General features: G+C 37.4%; 1 protein-coding gene across 5 annotated transcripts in view; it reads right to left on the minus strand.

Moving 5' to 3' along the window:
• MAGI3 (membrane associated guanylate kinase, WW and PDZ domain containing 3) overlaps window positions 1-14,196 on the minus strand; it is a 286,956-nt gene that overhangs the window by 31,802 nt on the left and 240,958 nt on the right. For all 5 annotated transcript variants that reach the window (XM_003267996.4, XM_030824809.1, XM_003267997.4 and 2 more), the window contains exons 10-14: window positions 11,206-11,811; window positions 9,946-9,977; window positions 7,082-7,238; window positions 4,397-4,488; window positions 2,512-2,704 (exon numbers count right to left, since the gene is read on the minus strand). In XM_003267996.4, coding sequence (XP_003268044.1) covers window positions 2,512-2,704; window positions 4,397-4,488; window positions 7,082-7,238; window positions 9,946-9,977; window positions 11,206-11,811 — 1,080 coding nt within the window. The remainder of the gene's footprint in view (window positions 1-2,511; window positions 2,705-4,396; window positions 4,489-7,081; window positions 7,239-9,945; window positions 9,978-11,205; window positions 11,812-14,196) is intronic.

The raw sequence follows: 14,196 nt of genomic DNA on the forward strand, positions 1-14,196 counted from the left end.
CTAATAACATAAAGAATAGAAAAGCAGCCCCGCATGTGAGCTTTGGGTATAATCTGAGTGCAGATGTAAGCAACAGCAGTCCATCTGACTTCCCAAATCCTCAGAGTGGATTACTGAAAAATACATACAATCTCATGTTATCTCATTTTTTTTTTTCCCGAGATGGCGTCTTGCTCTGTCACCTAGGCTGGAGTGCAGTGGCGCGATCTCGGCTCACTGCAACCTCTGCTTCCTGGGTTCACGCCATTCTCCTGCCTCAGCCTGCTGAGTAGCTGGGATTACAGGTGCCCACCACCATGCCTGGCTAATTTTTGTATTTTTAGAAGAGATGGGGTTTCACCATATTGGCCAGGCTGGTCTTGAACTCCTGACCTCATGATCTCATTTTAAAGGAAGCTTTTCAAAGTTTCTGTGAGATCTGATAGTAAAAAAATTCTTCCTAAAACTGTTTTAGTTCCATCAAGGTTTATAATATGGACCAATAATTTTAACGAAACACATAATGAGGAATGACACATGAACTTCCTTTTAAAATCAATTATAAATATAATTTAGTTCAGTGACTGATATTCATTGATGTCTGTCTTAGAGGTTAAAGCATCAGGGCAGAAATGCTGTCCCATTATAACAGTTTGCTACCTGTACAGGATTTGTCTTATATGATACGTTTTGCAACTGCAGTTTCCTGAGTGGTGATATGAGTTCATCATTAGCAGTTCTCAGCCTTCCACCTCCCCAACCTCCACCCCGCAACTTGCTGGGACACATAACAAGCTGTCCACATGAACAGCAAACACTTCTGGGCATAGACAGGGTCATATGAAATTCCTGATAAATGGCCAATTAACCTACACCTTTTTCTGCTCTTCAAGGATGACATCAGAACTTGAGAATGACACAAAGTCCTAACTGATTTTTTTAAAAGGCCATATTTTTTGCCATAATTTGGTACAAACCATCGTTAATAATAACCACAACACACTGCAGTCATGTCCATATTTATAAGGTCTCTTTTTGGCTGAAAATTCACATGGTTTTAAGAATATGTTTTTTTCTTTTTGTTTTTCAAAATGCATAGTTAGAATGTATTAGCTAAAATGTCTCCAATAATACCAAACTACTATGAAACTTCTTCATGATTCTTTCCAGGGAAGAGCATAGGTTGTATAACATCACAATTTTATGTTTGGCCTCTAACACAACCAAATTGAGGCAGTACTGCATTACAATCTATATGCATTCTAAATGCCTGGTATTTACCAAAGGAGGCAGGCCTTTACTTTGAATGTTGCAATAAAAAATACGGTGCCTCATTTTTAAGAGTGATGTAAATATTCATCCAATTAACAACATTTATTAATGTCCACTTTGTATCAGACTGGCACTTTTAGGTGCTGAGCTTACGGCAGATAACTGAACAAATAAAAATTCATACCTTCATGAGGCTTATATTCTTGTGCTACAGAGTTGTATTTTTTAAATTTTAAAGTGGAAAGAATTCACTTATAAGAATTCCTATTTAATTATTCATAAAGCTACTGATGAGAAACTATAAGAGATATTCATATCCTAATGCTATGGTTTAAACCCTGATCTCTGAATTAAACTGCAAGTTTTAATCCAGGCCCTACCTCTTACCAGTTATTTGTTTCTCAGCCTTTCTCTGAGTAATCATAGAACTAGATAATGACCTCATAGTGTTGTGAAGATTAAATAAAATAATCCATGCATCTAGGACATAGTAAGCACTCAATAAATGTTAAATTATACTAAAACTTCTCAAGTAGAAACATCCTACTTTCCTTTAGTAGTTCAGATTTCACTGGGATCCAAAAATCTTTGTATATTCAGCTAGTGGGATATCTTGGTATGACTCAATAATTGTGTATTTGTTATTAAAAAAACAAAACAAAACAAATTTAGGCTGGGCACAGTGGCTCATGCCTGTAATTCCAGCACTTTGGGAGGCTGAGACGGGTGGATCGCTTGAGGTCAAGAGTTCGAGACCAGCCTGGCCAATGTGGTGAAACCCCGTCTCTACTAAAAATACAAAAATTAGCCATGTGGTGATGTGTGCCTGTAATCCCAGCTACTCAGGAGGCTGAGGCAGGAGAATCGCTTGAACCCAGGAGGTGGAGGTTGCAGTGAGCTGAGCTCATACCACTGCACTCTAGCCCAGGTGACAGAGTGAGACTCTACCTCAACTCAACAAAACAAAACAAAACAAAACCGGATTTAAATCAATACTCCCACCTATAATACGTTTGCAAAATGCATCAATATATGAAAATAATCTTAATATAGAAGCCCAAAATTTATTTTTTTATAGTAGGATTATTTCTGAATCCTTTTATCTTTGCATAGCCTTCCACAGTGAGGCCCTGGATCACACCAAATGGGTTATCTTAGATACTACTGAATGTAATAAAATAACCTGCAAAACTACACAGGAAGTAGACTAGTATCTTTGTTTCTTTTTTAACTTTTCAGAGCAGGAACAAGTTCACATACCTCCATAGAAGATCTTTCGTCTGACAGTTAGTAACACATGGCCATTTCGAGCAGCAGTTGTCATGAGGTCCAAGACTTGTTTGTGTGATTTCCCTTTAACAGGAATTCCATCAATGCACATTAGTTCATCAGCTGCACGGAGCCGACCATCTTTCTCAGCTGCTCCCAGGGGAATAATAGCCCCAATATATATCTGATAAGATAACAAAGTATAGTTTGGTCCACAGTGTAAAGTTTAGCTGAAGAGTTAAGGAATTCCTAACTTAGCATTGTGCAAACCAACAGATTTTTGCAGTTCAACTATGAAAACAGTCATATTTTAGAAAGGTATTATCTGAGAAAGTGCCCATTCTCCAAAATGGCACTTCAAATAACCACATTGTATTATGTAATCCCTTATAGATCCTCAGGGCTATGTACAAAGAAAATAGAAAATACAAAGTTGTTCGATAACTCAAAAAGCACCACCATTATCCCCATCATTACAATGAAACAAAACACTAAACTCAGAAAATATAAGTCTGCAGAGTAGCTATTAAAAGTCTGTTCAATGTCATCAGGCAAGATTTTCTATATACTGTTCACAGCAACTGGGATCATTCTCAACGGCACTCCCATCACATATGACTAACAGTACGAGTTCAATATACACAGCACAGAGACATTTCTTGTTTCTAAATCTCAACAGGAACAGAGTGGCCTGAAGCTTCACTTGCATCTAGGTGAACAAATCTGGTTCATTTTGCTCACCAGCATTAGAATCCTATAATTAGGCAATCCTGAATGTTTGGGCTAGTTTCAGAGCTGCTAAAATCTGACATTTAAGAGAAAAGAAAGGTTTCTTCTAAGTTGTTTGAGACAAATTCTTAAAATGTCTAAGTGAACATTATAAGTATCAACAAAATAGGAAGCAATAAAATAAAAATACAAATACCACCAAGAACAATTAAAGTATCTAGTATTTGTTTTACATAGGGCAACCTGCCTTAAGTTTTATGTGTTTCCAATGACTGTTGTAACTGTAACCAATATGACCAATTAGAACAAATTTGTACTACATAAATCAAATGTTCTATTCAGAAATAAGAAGCCTGTAATTTTTAAAGATTATTGTTCTTCACCTAACTTCCAACCATATTTTTTGATATATAATATATTGATATTATATAAAATAAAATGCAAATATGTTCTTAAAAATTCTACAGAACACATTACTTCTTTGTTATTCAAACCAAGAGCAAAACTTAGAAACAAAACCCACTACATTTGTTCTCTAAAACAAGTTTATGTAAGAATCATGTGTAAACAAAATCCTAGACTTCAAATGCTTTGCAAATATAACCCTTATGCCTCTGGACAAAAATATTAATTATTTTATATTCCTCTAGTTTCAAAGGTAACAGATGAAATGACATACAAAGTACTGACCATGAAAATGCCAACCTATTAATAAGACGAGGTGAAACAATATGCACAGGCTCATGCCAATCATTTATGGAGCATCCAGAAGATACAGTAATAGTGGGAAAGAGGACATGGGATTATAGGTTTCTTAGAGAAGGAAAATGTCTTACTTAGACTCTGTTTAATGAGGGCAAAGGAAAATATAAACTTAAAATGAGTTTTATGTAATTATTCACACAGAGAAGTAAATAAATTAATCACTGTCTAATTTGCAGCTGACATATTCAGTTTTTACCCACAGTTTTTAGCCTCAGCTATACCACAATAACTGAGGGATTATGATACTAATAGAAATGCAGTTATTCTTCATATTAATGAAACTGTTAGAGAAAAAAAAACTTAAAACACACCATAATCCACCAAATCATCACTCAAAACGTTTGAACGGGAAACAGCCATGTTCCAAAGAAGTGACACTTACAGACTGGTCAGGTCCATCTCCTCCTAGCACCCTGAAGCCAAACCCTGACTCTTGTTTTCGAAGAAAAACATCCAAATCTTTGGTGTTTGGTGCTAAGGAAAATCAGAAAATATAAATACTATGATTTATTTTAAAAGGATTAAAACAAAGTTCAATATTTAGTAGGATATTATAGAGTAACTCAATAAACTACAATCTCAGAACTTTTTAATATGGCAAATTTGCACAAGAGTGTAACACACACACAATTCAACTATAAATCCTTGTTTTGAGCTCTAAAGGAAACTGTATGAAGACTGTTTAGAAACATTTACTCTCACTTCCATATACTCAGTATTACACTGCCATTAACTTCTAATGCTGTCCAATCAATATAACAATGTTGAATTCAGAATGATCAAACTTGAGTTTGATATTTGACAGGTGCAAATGACCTAAGTTAACACTTGGGTAAGGCACATTAAATCCTGTACATTAAATCTGTACAGGCACTCCTGTACAGAGTGCCTGTAAAATACCTTATTCCTGCTCTCAAGCTAATACCTTTCTCTCAGAAAAGTATTCCATATGAACTACTTACCTAGCCTAGTTTTGCAAAATGATAGCATTTTAAAGGAGAATAATTAAGAGCTAACATTTATTATTAGCCCCATTTTCTAGGTGCGAAAACTGAGGGTCTAGGTAAGTTGGCCATTGTCACCTAGCAAGTGGCGAAGCTAAGATTTAAATCCAGGTTGATTTCCAGGGTCTAATCTCCTAACCTATACTGTCCTACCCTCAAAGGGTAGGTTGTATTCCTTAGAATATTAAGCAGGAGGATTGCTTGAACCTGGGAGGCAGAGGTTGCAGTGAACTGAGATCGTGCCACTGCATTCCAGCCTCGGCAACAGAGCAAGACTCCATCTCAAAAAAAAAAAAAGAATATTAAGTCACAAAAATCTATTTCATGACTAAAATTTTTTCTTTGGGAAAATATTAATGTTATTTATAGGTAAGAAGTATTTACTGTAAAGAGAGAAGAAAACATGTCAGGGAACTATATAAAAAGTGAGATTAGTAAATTCCTGATAATATTCTATAGAAGCAATATCTTTTGATATATACTTCCTATTAAAATTGTAAAACTTTAGAGATTAAAAGAGTCCACTTTGGGAGGCCGAGATGGGCGGATCACGAGGTCAGGAGTTTGAGACCAGCTTGACTAACATGGTGAAACCCTGTCTCTACTAAAAATGCAAAAATTAGCCAGGCATGGTGGCATATGCCTGTAGTCCCAGCTACTCAGGAGGCTGAGGCAGGAGAATTGCTTGAACCTAGGAGGTAGAGGTTGCAGTGAGTTGAGATCGTGCCACTGCACTCCAGCTCTGGGTGACAGAGCAAGACTCTGTCTAGGGGGAAAAAAAAAAAGAGTCATCAGTTCAACTGACTTATTTTATGGACGAAGCCTGATGGGACTGCAGAGTTTATACCAGTATTAATAATGTATCAGGCTATGAATGGAAAGTATGAAGAAAGGGATTCTACATAGTTATGCTAATTTAAATTATTGCTTTGCTATGCGTACAACTGGTTTTCATCTTTCTGAATATGGCTTGGGATTATTAAGATGTAGTTCTGCAACTAGTTAAATAAGCATTAAGTCAACTACATATATATTCCACTTGTACATATCTTTTCCAAGGTAGATTTACATCTATTTCTAAGAACAAATAAATTTTAAAAAATTATACCTATTTAAATCTGCAATTTTACTTTGGAAAAGATTTATCATTAGTAAGTGAATTAGTAGGAACATGCATGAATTTCTGCTTATGCAGTCTCTCTTTTTATCTCTCAGCTGGACTCCTTTAAGAAGTCAACTCTTTAGTTTCTTCTTCAAATTGCACACCCTTCCTCAAATTGCATACACCTCTGATTCATCCTTCATACTCCTGCCAGAGAAACCTTTCTAAAACATAAAACTATGCCTTCCTTATAGTTAAAGGCATTCTGTGGTTCTCTGTTATTTATATGACCAACTCCAGCTCCCTTGGAAGGGCATCATTGGCCTTCCTCAATCTGTTCCTGCTCTTCTCTGTGACTTTCCTTGCCAATTGCACCCAGTGAACGTGAACTACTTGCAGAACCCAAGTCATGCAAGGCCAGTGTGCACGTGCTATTCCTTCTATCTCTCCCTTTTATCTTCCTCATAGACACTTTTTTATCCCTGATGACTTAGTTAAAGCTTTGCTTCGAGTATGAAGCTTTTCCTGACACTTTCTACTGCCCCCGCTGATAAAACTGAATATTCCTTCTTTGGATCCTAATTTATCCATTTCATCTTTCTATCACTGTACCTGTTAGGCTTATTACATGTACTTATTTGCATACTATTTGATTACATATTTGTCTTTTTCCATTTAGTTCTAATAATATTTTTGGGTGCAGGTCCTATGTAACCTATTTATCTCTGTATTCTGGTTACCTAGTATGGCATCTGGTAGATAACTACCACTTAAAACATGATTTTGAACAAAATGAATGTGTGAATGTTGAATATACATGGAAGAAGTCCAGAGTTCTATTAAAATGGTAATGAAGGAATAACTTTTCAATATGCTTCTGAAAGATGGGAAGGTCCTAGTCTAAAATAAATCCGAATTTATCTTGTTATATGCTCTCCTGAAATATTCCACAACTACTTACGTTTATCTTCATATAAAGTCTTAGATTTCAGGTAGACCTCAGAAGGATCCAATTTTGGGGATCCTGATCTGATAATGCTGGGTGGAAAAGGCATAGGCTGGGGAATAGGCTCATTTATGGCCTCCAAACTTCCTGAATTTTCCTTTTTATCTGTTTTCTGAAATAGAAAAGAGCCTTACTTAGTATTTTTAAAAAATCAGATGGTTGATTAATTCATAAAACTGATATCTGAAATGGATATGTCAACTGATTATAGTTGTATAGGTGGCAGGATCAAAGACACAGCAGATTTACAGTTACAGGAATTCATTTTCATAGCAATGTGTATTTGGTTGAAACATATTTAACTTAAATTAGAAAAAAGTTTATAGTAATATCAACTGAAGAGCCTTAGTTAGTCCTATGTTTAAACAATTTTGCCCTTTTCTCCACCACCAAGACACAAATTGACTTTGAGATGAAGATAAATAGAAATACAACACAAGGCAGCACTTCTAAGTAAAGTAAGAGGGAGATTCAGAGAATATCTTCATAAAATTCTTGGCACGGCCCACCTCCCATTCACTGAGTTTAATTTCTAAGGAAGATGTTTAAGATAATACTCTTTCTAAGAAAACAGAAGAGGTTAACTCTAATTTAGGTTATAAAGATGGCACTGCGAAAACTCTGCCTGGCCAATTCACATATATTAACAGAAAATGTACCATGCATGACAATTAGATAAGGGAAAGCATAGTAGCATATTTTGTTATTTTTCCTATTCAGATAGAACTTTCCCAAGATAACAGCCAAGCAAAATGACTTATTTAATAAAATGTTAACAATGAAATCCAATAAATGGCCTAAGAAATATGGTTTTGAGACCAGCTTGTTTTCCTGGATTATTGTTAGGAGAGGGAGATTATGGATGTTTGTGATCATTAACAATGACTAGAATGCAGGGGCACCAGTTTGTCAGGGAGTAATCAGGGTTCAGCCACTACAAAGTGTTGTGCTAGAGGGGACCCTTCAATCACCCAGACCCAATGAGAAGGCAGAGAAGCTAACAGTAGTCTCCTGCCCTTTCCCCACACATCTTAGCATTCTGTCAGAGGCGGTTAAAGTTCATCAGACCCTTCCATCAATTATAAAGCATCACGGCCACTGCGGCTGCAGTGGCATCCATTATGAAATAGATATGGTAGCACAGGAGTTAAAAATGATTACTAGAGGAACAGAGAAATGTAGAATACAGTGCAATTTGAACTGAATGGACAAAAACAATTTCTGTTCACACTAGAACCAAGTAGTATAAGCAGTCAATGAAAAGGGCAGAAGCTGGCCGGGCGCAGTGGCTCATGCCTGTAATCCCAGCACTTTGGGAGGCCGAGGTGGGCAGATCACCTGAGGTCAGGAATTTGACACCAGCCTAGTCAATGTAGTGAAACTCCATCTCTACCAAAAATATAAAAATTAGCTGTGTGTGGTGGCGTGCACCTGTAATTCCAGCTACTGGGAGGCTAAGGCACAAGAATTGCTTGAACCTAGGCGGCAGAGGCTGCAGTGAGCCAAAATCACACCACTGCATTCCAGCCTGGGTGATGGAGTGAGACTTTGTCTCAAAAAAAAAAAAAAAAAGGCCAAAAGCTGAGTGATTCTTTTTAATCCATAAAACAGCAAATTTGCAGAGGATTCCTACTTGGTGGGCTAGAAAGAACTAATTCATTTAATATAACCGTCTATAGTTTATGGTTATGGAAGGCCATCTTTCGATTTTGAGATAAAAGATTCCAAATCAGCAAACTAGAACTAAATTACAATTTTAAATAAAATTGTCTTTATATCCAAAACATTGTGGATACTTAAATAGCTACAAATGTGCACCTCGTAGAGTTTCTTCCACAATAGCAGTATTTGATGCACTCCTTTTTAAAGTTCTTATTCTCTGCACAGGTCGTTAAACAGGCTATGTGATTATTTAGAAGAATGCCAAAGAAGACACTGTTTCAGTTCTTTCACTTTGACAACAAGCAAATTTAGCACAGAAGGCCACAATTACTCTAGAAAGTCTTGTTTAGTCAGCTGGACGTGGTAGTTCACGCCTGTTTTCCCAGCAATTTGGGAGGCCGAGGTGGGCAGATCATGAGGTCAAGAGATTGAGACCATCCTAGCCAACATGGTGAAACCCTGTCTCTACTAAAAATACAAAAAATTAGCTGGGTGTGGTGGTGTGCACCTGTAGTCCCAGCTACTTGGGAGGCTGAGGCAGGAGAATTGCTTGAACCCGGGAGGCGGAGGTTGCAGTGAGCCAAGATAGCTCCACTGCACTCCAGCCTGGGTGACAGAGCAAGACTCTGTCTCAAAAAATAAATAAATAAATAAAAAATAAATAATAAAAAAAGAAGCTTAATTTAGTCTTAAAAGTAAGAAGATTATCTAAAGGTGCATGCATATTTATAGTCCCCACAAAATTATGTGAATTAGTACATCTTCTCTTCGGGCAGAGGCAAGACGATGCAACAGTTTATCATCTGTCTTAACATTTAGGTCCTTCCTACCTTGTTTCTCTGAAACACAAAAGTAAAAAGACCTCTAGGTTGGTTCTTTAATGTGTTCACATTTTATAACTTAGAGAACAGGATTATTGGTACAATAGGCCTTTAGTAGTCCTCCAGTTGCAATACTTAACCAGTGGAGCACATCTCCTCACTAGGGGGATTTTTCAAACGCTTCCCTAGTTTCTAATATATACAAGCCAAGGGCAGCACGCCTCCTAACTTCTCCCACTCGATAATCATCCCCACAGTGAGCTCCTCTTACAGAGGGGAATGTGGCATCTCTCTCAGTGTGTTGGGGAAAAGATTTGAGCACCAGTATATACTCACCATTTTGGCAGTTTTGGTTGGTGAAGGAGGACCTTAAAAAAAAATGAGCCAAAGTTTAAAACCAGAGGATGCATTCCCAGATCACAAATACTGCTAATGTTTATGATAAAACTAGCTTCAATTTTTAGTAGGCTAGTAAATTCTGTGTCTAACCTCCTATGTACCAAGCATTATACATATATTATCTCATTTCATTTTTATAACATCTGAAGGCACAAATGTTATGACCATCTTACAGAGAAGGTAAACTAAGATTCTTTCCTATACCAAAGAACCAGTAAGTGGCAAGGCAGGAAACTGACATCAAACCTGTGTGACATTGAACTTCGGTGTCTTTGTTATACTTGTTGAAGCCCTGGATTACTCTCAAGCACTCACAAAGAGATTTCTACCTTACTCGGAGCACATTCCACCATCACTCAGAGAAGAAACCCATATGAATCAAAGAAATGAGAATAAGAAAAAACTCCCAAAGAAGCTGAAGTGCTCATTTGCCTCAATAGTGAAAAGTAAAATCCAGAGAGATAAAAGAGTAAGTGGCTACATTTTATTCTTTAAGATACTAGTCACTTATAAGTATGGATTTAAGAAAGCATATTAAAATTAAACTTTGTGATTATTCCTTGGAACTGAACTTGTAAATGTCCGGGAGGAGTTCATGTCAGCTGATGACCTTGCAAAATAAAAATTATATTTCTCTCACATAAGCACTTTGCGGTTTAATTAACATTTACAGGCAGATACTAGAGCTTAAGATAAAAACTTTATGAGCACACGCTATCATGATTGCCTCTGCAGAACAGATTAACACACCATCCAACATTTTACTTATCCACAGAGATGCTAGCTCTTTCAAAACATCTTTGGTGTATTACAGAGGTCCAGATGACGCACCACTGGTTGAAAGAGTCAATTTCTATTACTGTCATCAACAGAGAAATGAAATTAAGATGATGTATTTCATTTGAAGTATCACAATGCTGTGACTCTCTCTAATCATTAAAGCCATGAATCAGATTTTCAAAAGAATACAGAGGGAAATAAATCCATAATGGACGTGAATGAAATCACTAATAACTTTTTAAAAACTGCTGAAAAAGATACTGCTTATGGAAACAATTAGACAGAACCTTAAGGAAAATGCACACTAATTACTAGTTAAGCCTACTGGGAAAACACATTCTAAACTGTAAGGAAAGACAATCAGTAGATACAAATGCTTGAATATTGAAACTTTTTCTATGTTGTGCTTTTACTTACCTCCTCTTAAGATAAGCAATGGTACATCGGCACCTACTGGAAACTGCTTTAGCACCTCTACCACTTGGAGATGTGTTAAATTCTGCACATTTTGATGGTAAATTTCCTTAATTATATCTCCTTTCTGAAGGCCTTGACACCACTGACTATCCAGTATCATTTTCACCTTCTGTCCAGTAGGGCTGTCAGCAATTGCAAACCCAAACCCTTTAGGGCCCTTAATCAAAGGGATAGTCACTAATTCAGGCTGGGAGCTGCCTGACGATGCCATGGATACTCTCTGCTCACTTGTATCTGATGGTCCATTGAGACCATCACCAGTCAAAGTGTGTCCCGATTTTCCATTCTGCTCCAGAACCATTGCTCCTGGCTTAAAATCCTGAGGATTCATGCAAGTCTCTCCCTTGGTTAATGACTGTCCATTGATGACAGGGGTAGCAGCAACAATGTCCACAACAGGATCTTCACTGTCATCAGGAAGTGGATAACCACGACATAAAGTGAGGTTTACATACTGATTGACAGGTACCAATTGAAACATCTGGACAACATCTGCATGAGTGTGACCGAGGACACAGTTGCCATTGATGTCTACAATAACATCACCTGGAAAAACATAATCATGTTAAAAATATTAAAATCAACAAATAAGTTAATTTTTTGCTAGAGGGGCAAAAATAACTACAATTTAGCCACTAAATTTGAATTTTGGAAACCTCTATTAACTGCTGAAAGATAGATTTCTAACACAGACATTCTCCCTTTTCTAACTCCTCTCTAAAAAGTATGTATAAATGTCTAAAACCCTACTTATTTCAGTAGCAAAGAATTTTCACTTCAAGCTCAAGTGAATCATTAAAAAAAAAAAAACCCTGATAATTTATATTATCATTGTTAGTATACCCTCTGAGTCATATCTAAGTAGCCATGCAAAGCTAGGCACATTGTAGTAGGTATTTAGTACAGGAGCAAATAACTCCACTGACTACTTGTACAAACTGTATTATATTTTTTGAATAAATTAATTTTATTTATATATGTGTATGTATGTATATATACATACACTGAAAAAGACGCTGTCCTTAACCAAACTCTAGACAGGTTCCTCTGAGATCTTTTTTCAGTAGGCCTCATCCTTGGCATGTCCTCCAGACCCCAGCTTTAGCAAGAATCCTGCTAAGTTGGTTTAGCCAGAATCACCCACTCTTGATACATGATCTAAGTCCTCATTCCCCCACCATTCTCCAGGTGATTATCTGATCACCTCAGCCTGTATTCAGCAAGAATCCTGTCAAGTCCCTATAGCCCCTATAGCCAGAAATTCTCCTCCACCCCTTATATATATATATTTATATATATATATCATATATATAATCATATATATTTAAATATATATATTTAAATTTTACTTTAAGTTCCAGGATACAAGTTTAGAATATGTAGATATGTTACATAGGTATACGTGTGCCATGGTGGTTTGCTGCACCTATCAACCCATCATCTAGGTTTTAAGCCCCACATGCATTAGCTATTTGTCCTAATGCTCTCCCTCTCCTCGTCCCCCAACCCCTGTCTGTTTGTTGTTCACGGCCCCGTGTCCATGTGTTCTCATTGTTCAACTCCCACTTATGAGAACATGCAGCGTTTGGTTTTCCGTTCCTGTGTTAGTTTACTGAGGATGATGGCTTCCAGCTTCATCCATGGCCCTGCAAGGACATGATCTCATTCCTTTTTATGGCTGCATAGTATTCCATAGTGTATATATACCACATTTTCCTTATTCATTCTATCATTGATGGGCATTTGGGTTGGTTCCTGTCTTTGCTATTGTAAATAGTGCTGCCATAAACATACGTGTGCATGTGTCTTTATAGTAGAATGATTTATATTCCTTTGGGTATATATCCAGTAATGGGGTTGCTGGGTCAAATGGTATTTCTGGTTCTAGATCCTTAAGGAATTGCTACACTGTCTTCCACATTAATTGAACTAATTTACACCCCCACCAACAGTGTAAAAGCGTTCCTGTTTCTCCACAGCCTTGCCAGCATCTATTGTTTCTTGACTTTTTAATAATCACCATTCTGACTGGCATGAGATGATATCTCACTGTGGTTTCGATTTGCATTTCTTTAATAACCAGTGATGTTGAGCTTTTTTTCATATGTTAGCCACATAAATGTCTTTTTTTGAGAAGTATCTGTTCATATCCTTTGCCCACTTTTTGACGGGGTCAGTCTATCTTTAAATACCACCTTATTTCTTGAGTTTAAGAAGCCATTGGCTGGGCGTGGTGGCTCAGGCCAGGTGCAGTGGCTCACACCTGTAATCCCAGCACTTTGGGAGGCCAAGGCGAGTGGATCACCTGAGGTCAGGAATTCGACACCAGCCTGGCTAACATGGCGAAACCCCATCTCTACTAAAATATAAAAAAATTAGGCCAGATGCAGTGGCTCATGCCTGTAATCCCCGCACTTTGGGAGGCTGAGGCAGGTGGATCACCCGAAGTCAGGAGTTCAAGACCAGCCTGGCCAACATGATGAAACCCTGTCTCTACTAAAAATACAAAAAATTAGCTGGGTGTGGTGGTATGCGCTATAATCCCAGCTACTCAGGTGGCTGAGGCAGGTGAATTGCTTGAACCCGGGAGGCAGAGGTTGCAGTGAGCCGAGATCGCACCACTGCACTCCAGCCTGGGCAACAAGAGTAAAACTCCGTCTCAAAAAAAAAAAAAAAAAAAAAATTAGCCAGGCGTGGTGGCGTGTACCTGTAATCCCAGCTACTTGGGAAGCTGAGGCAGGAGAATCACTTGAACTCAGGAGGCGGAGGTTGCAATGAGCCGAGATTCCGCCATCGCACTCCAGCCTGGATTACAAGAGTGAGACTTGGTCTCAAAAAAAGAGAAAAAAAAAAAAACTAAACAAAACAAAAGCCATTGCTAACAATATACTTTAAAAATTCATTCTAGTTTGAGAAATACTGAACTGAAGA

The sequence above is a fragment of the Nomascus leucogenys genome, chromosome 12, assembly GCF_006542625.1.
Source record: "Nomascus leucogenys isolate Asia chromosome 12, Asia_NLE_v1, whole genome shotgun sequence".
Lineage (NCBI taxonomy): Eukaryota > Metazoa > Chordata > Mammalia > Primates > Hylobatidae > Nomascus > Nomascus leucogenys.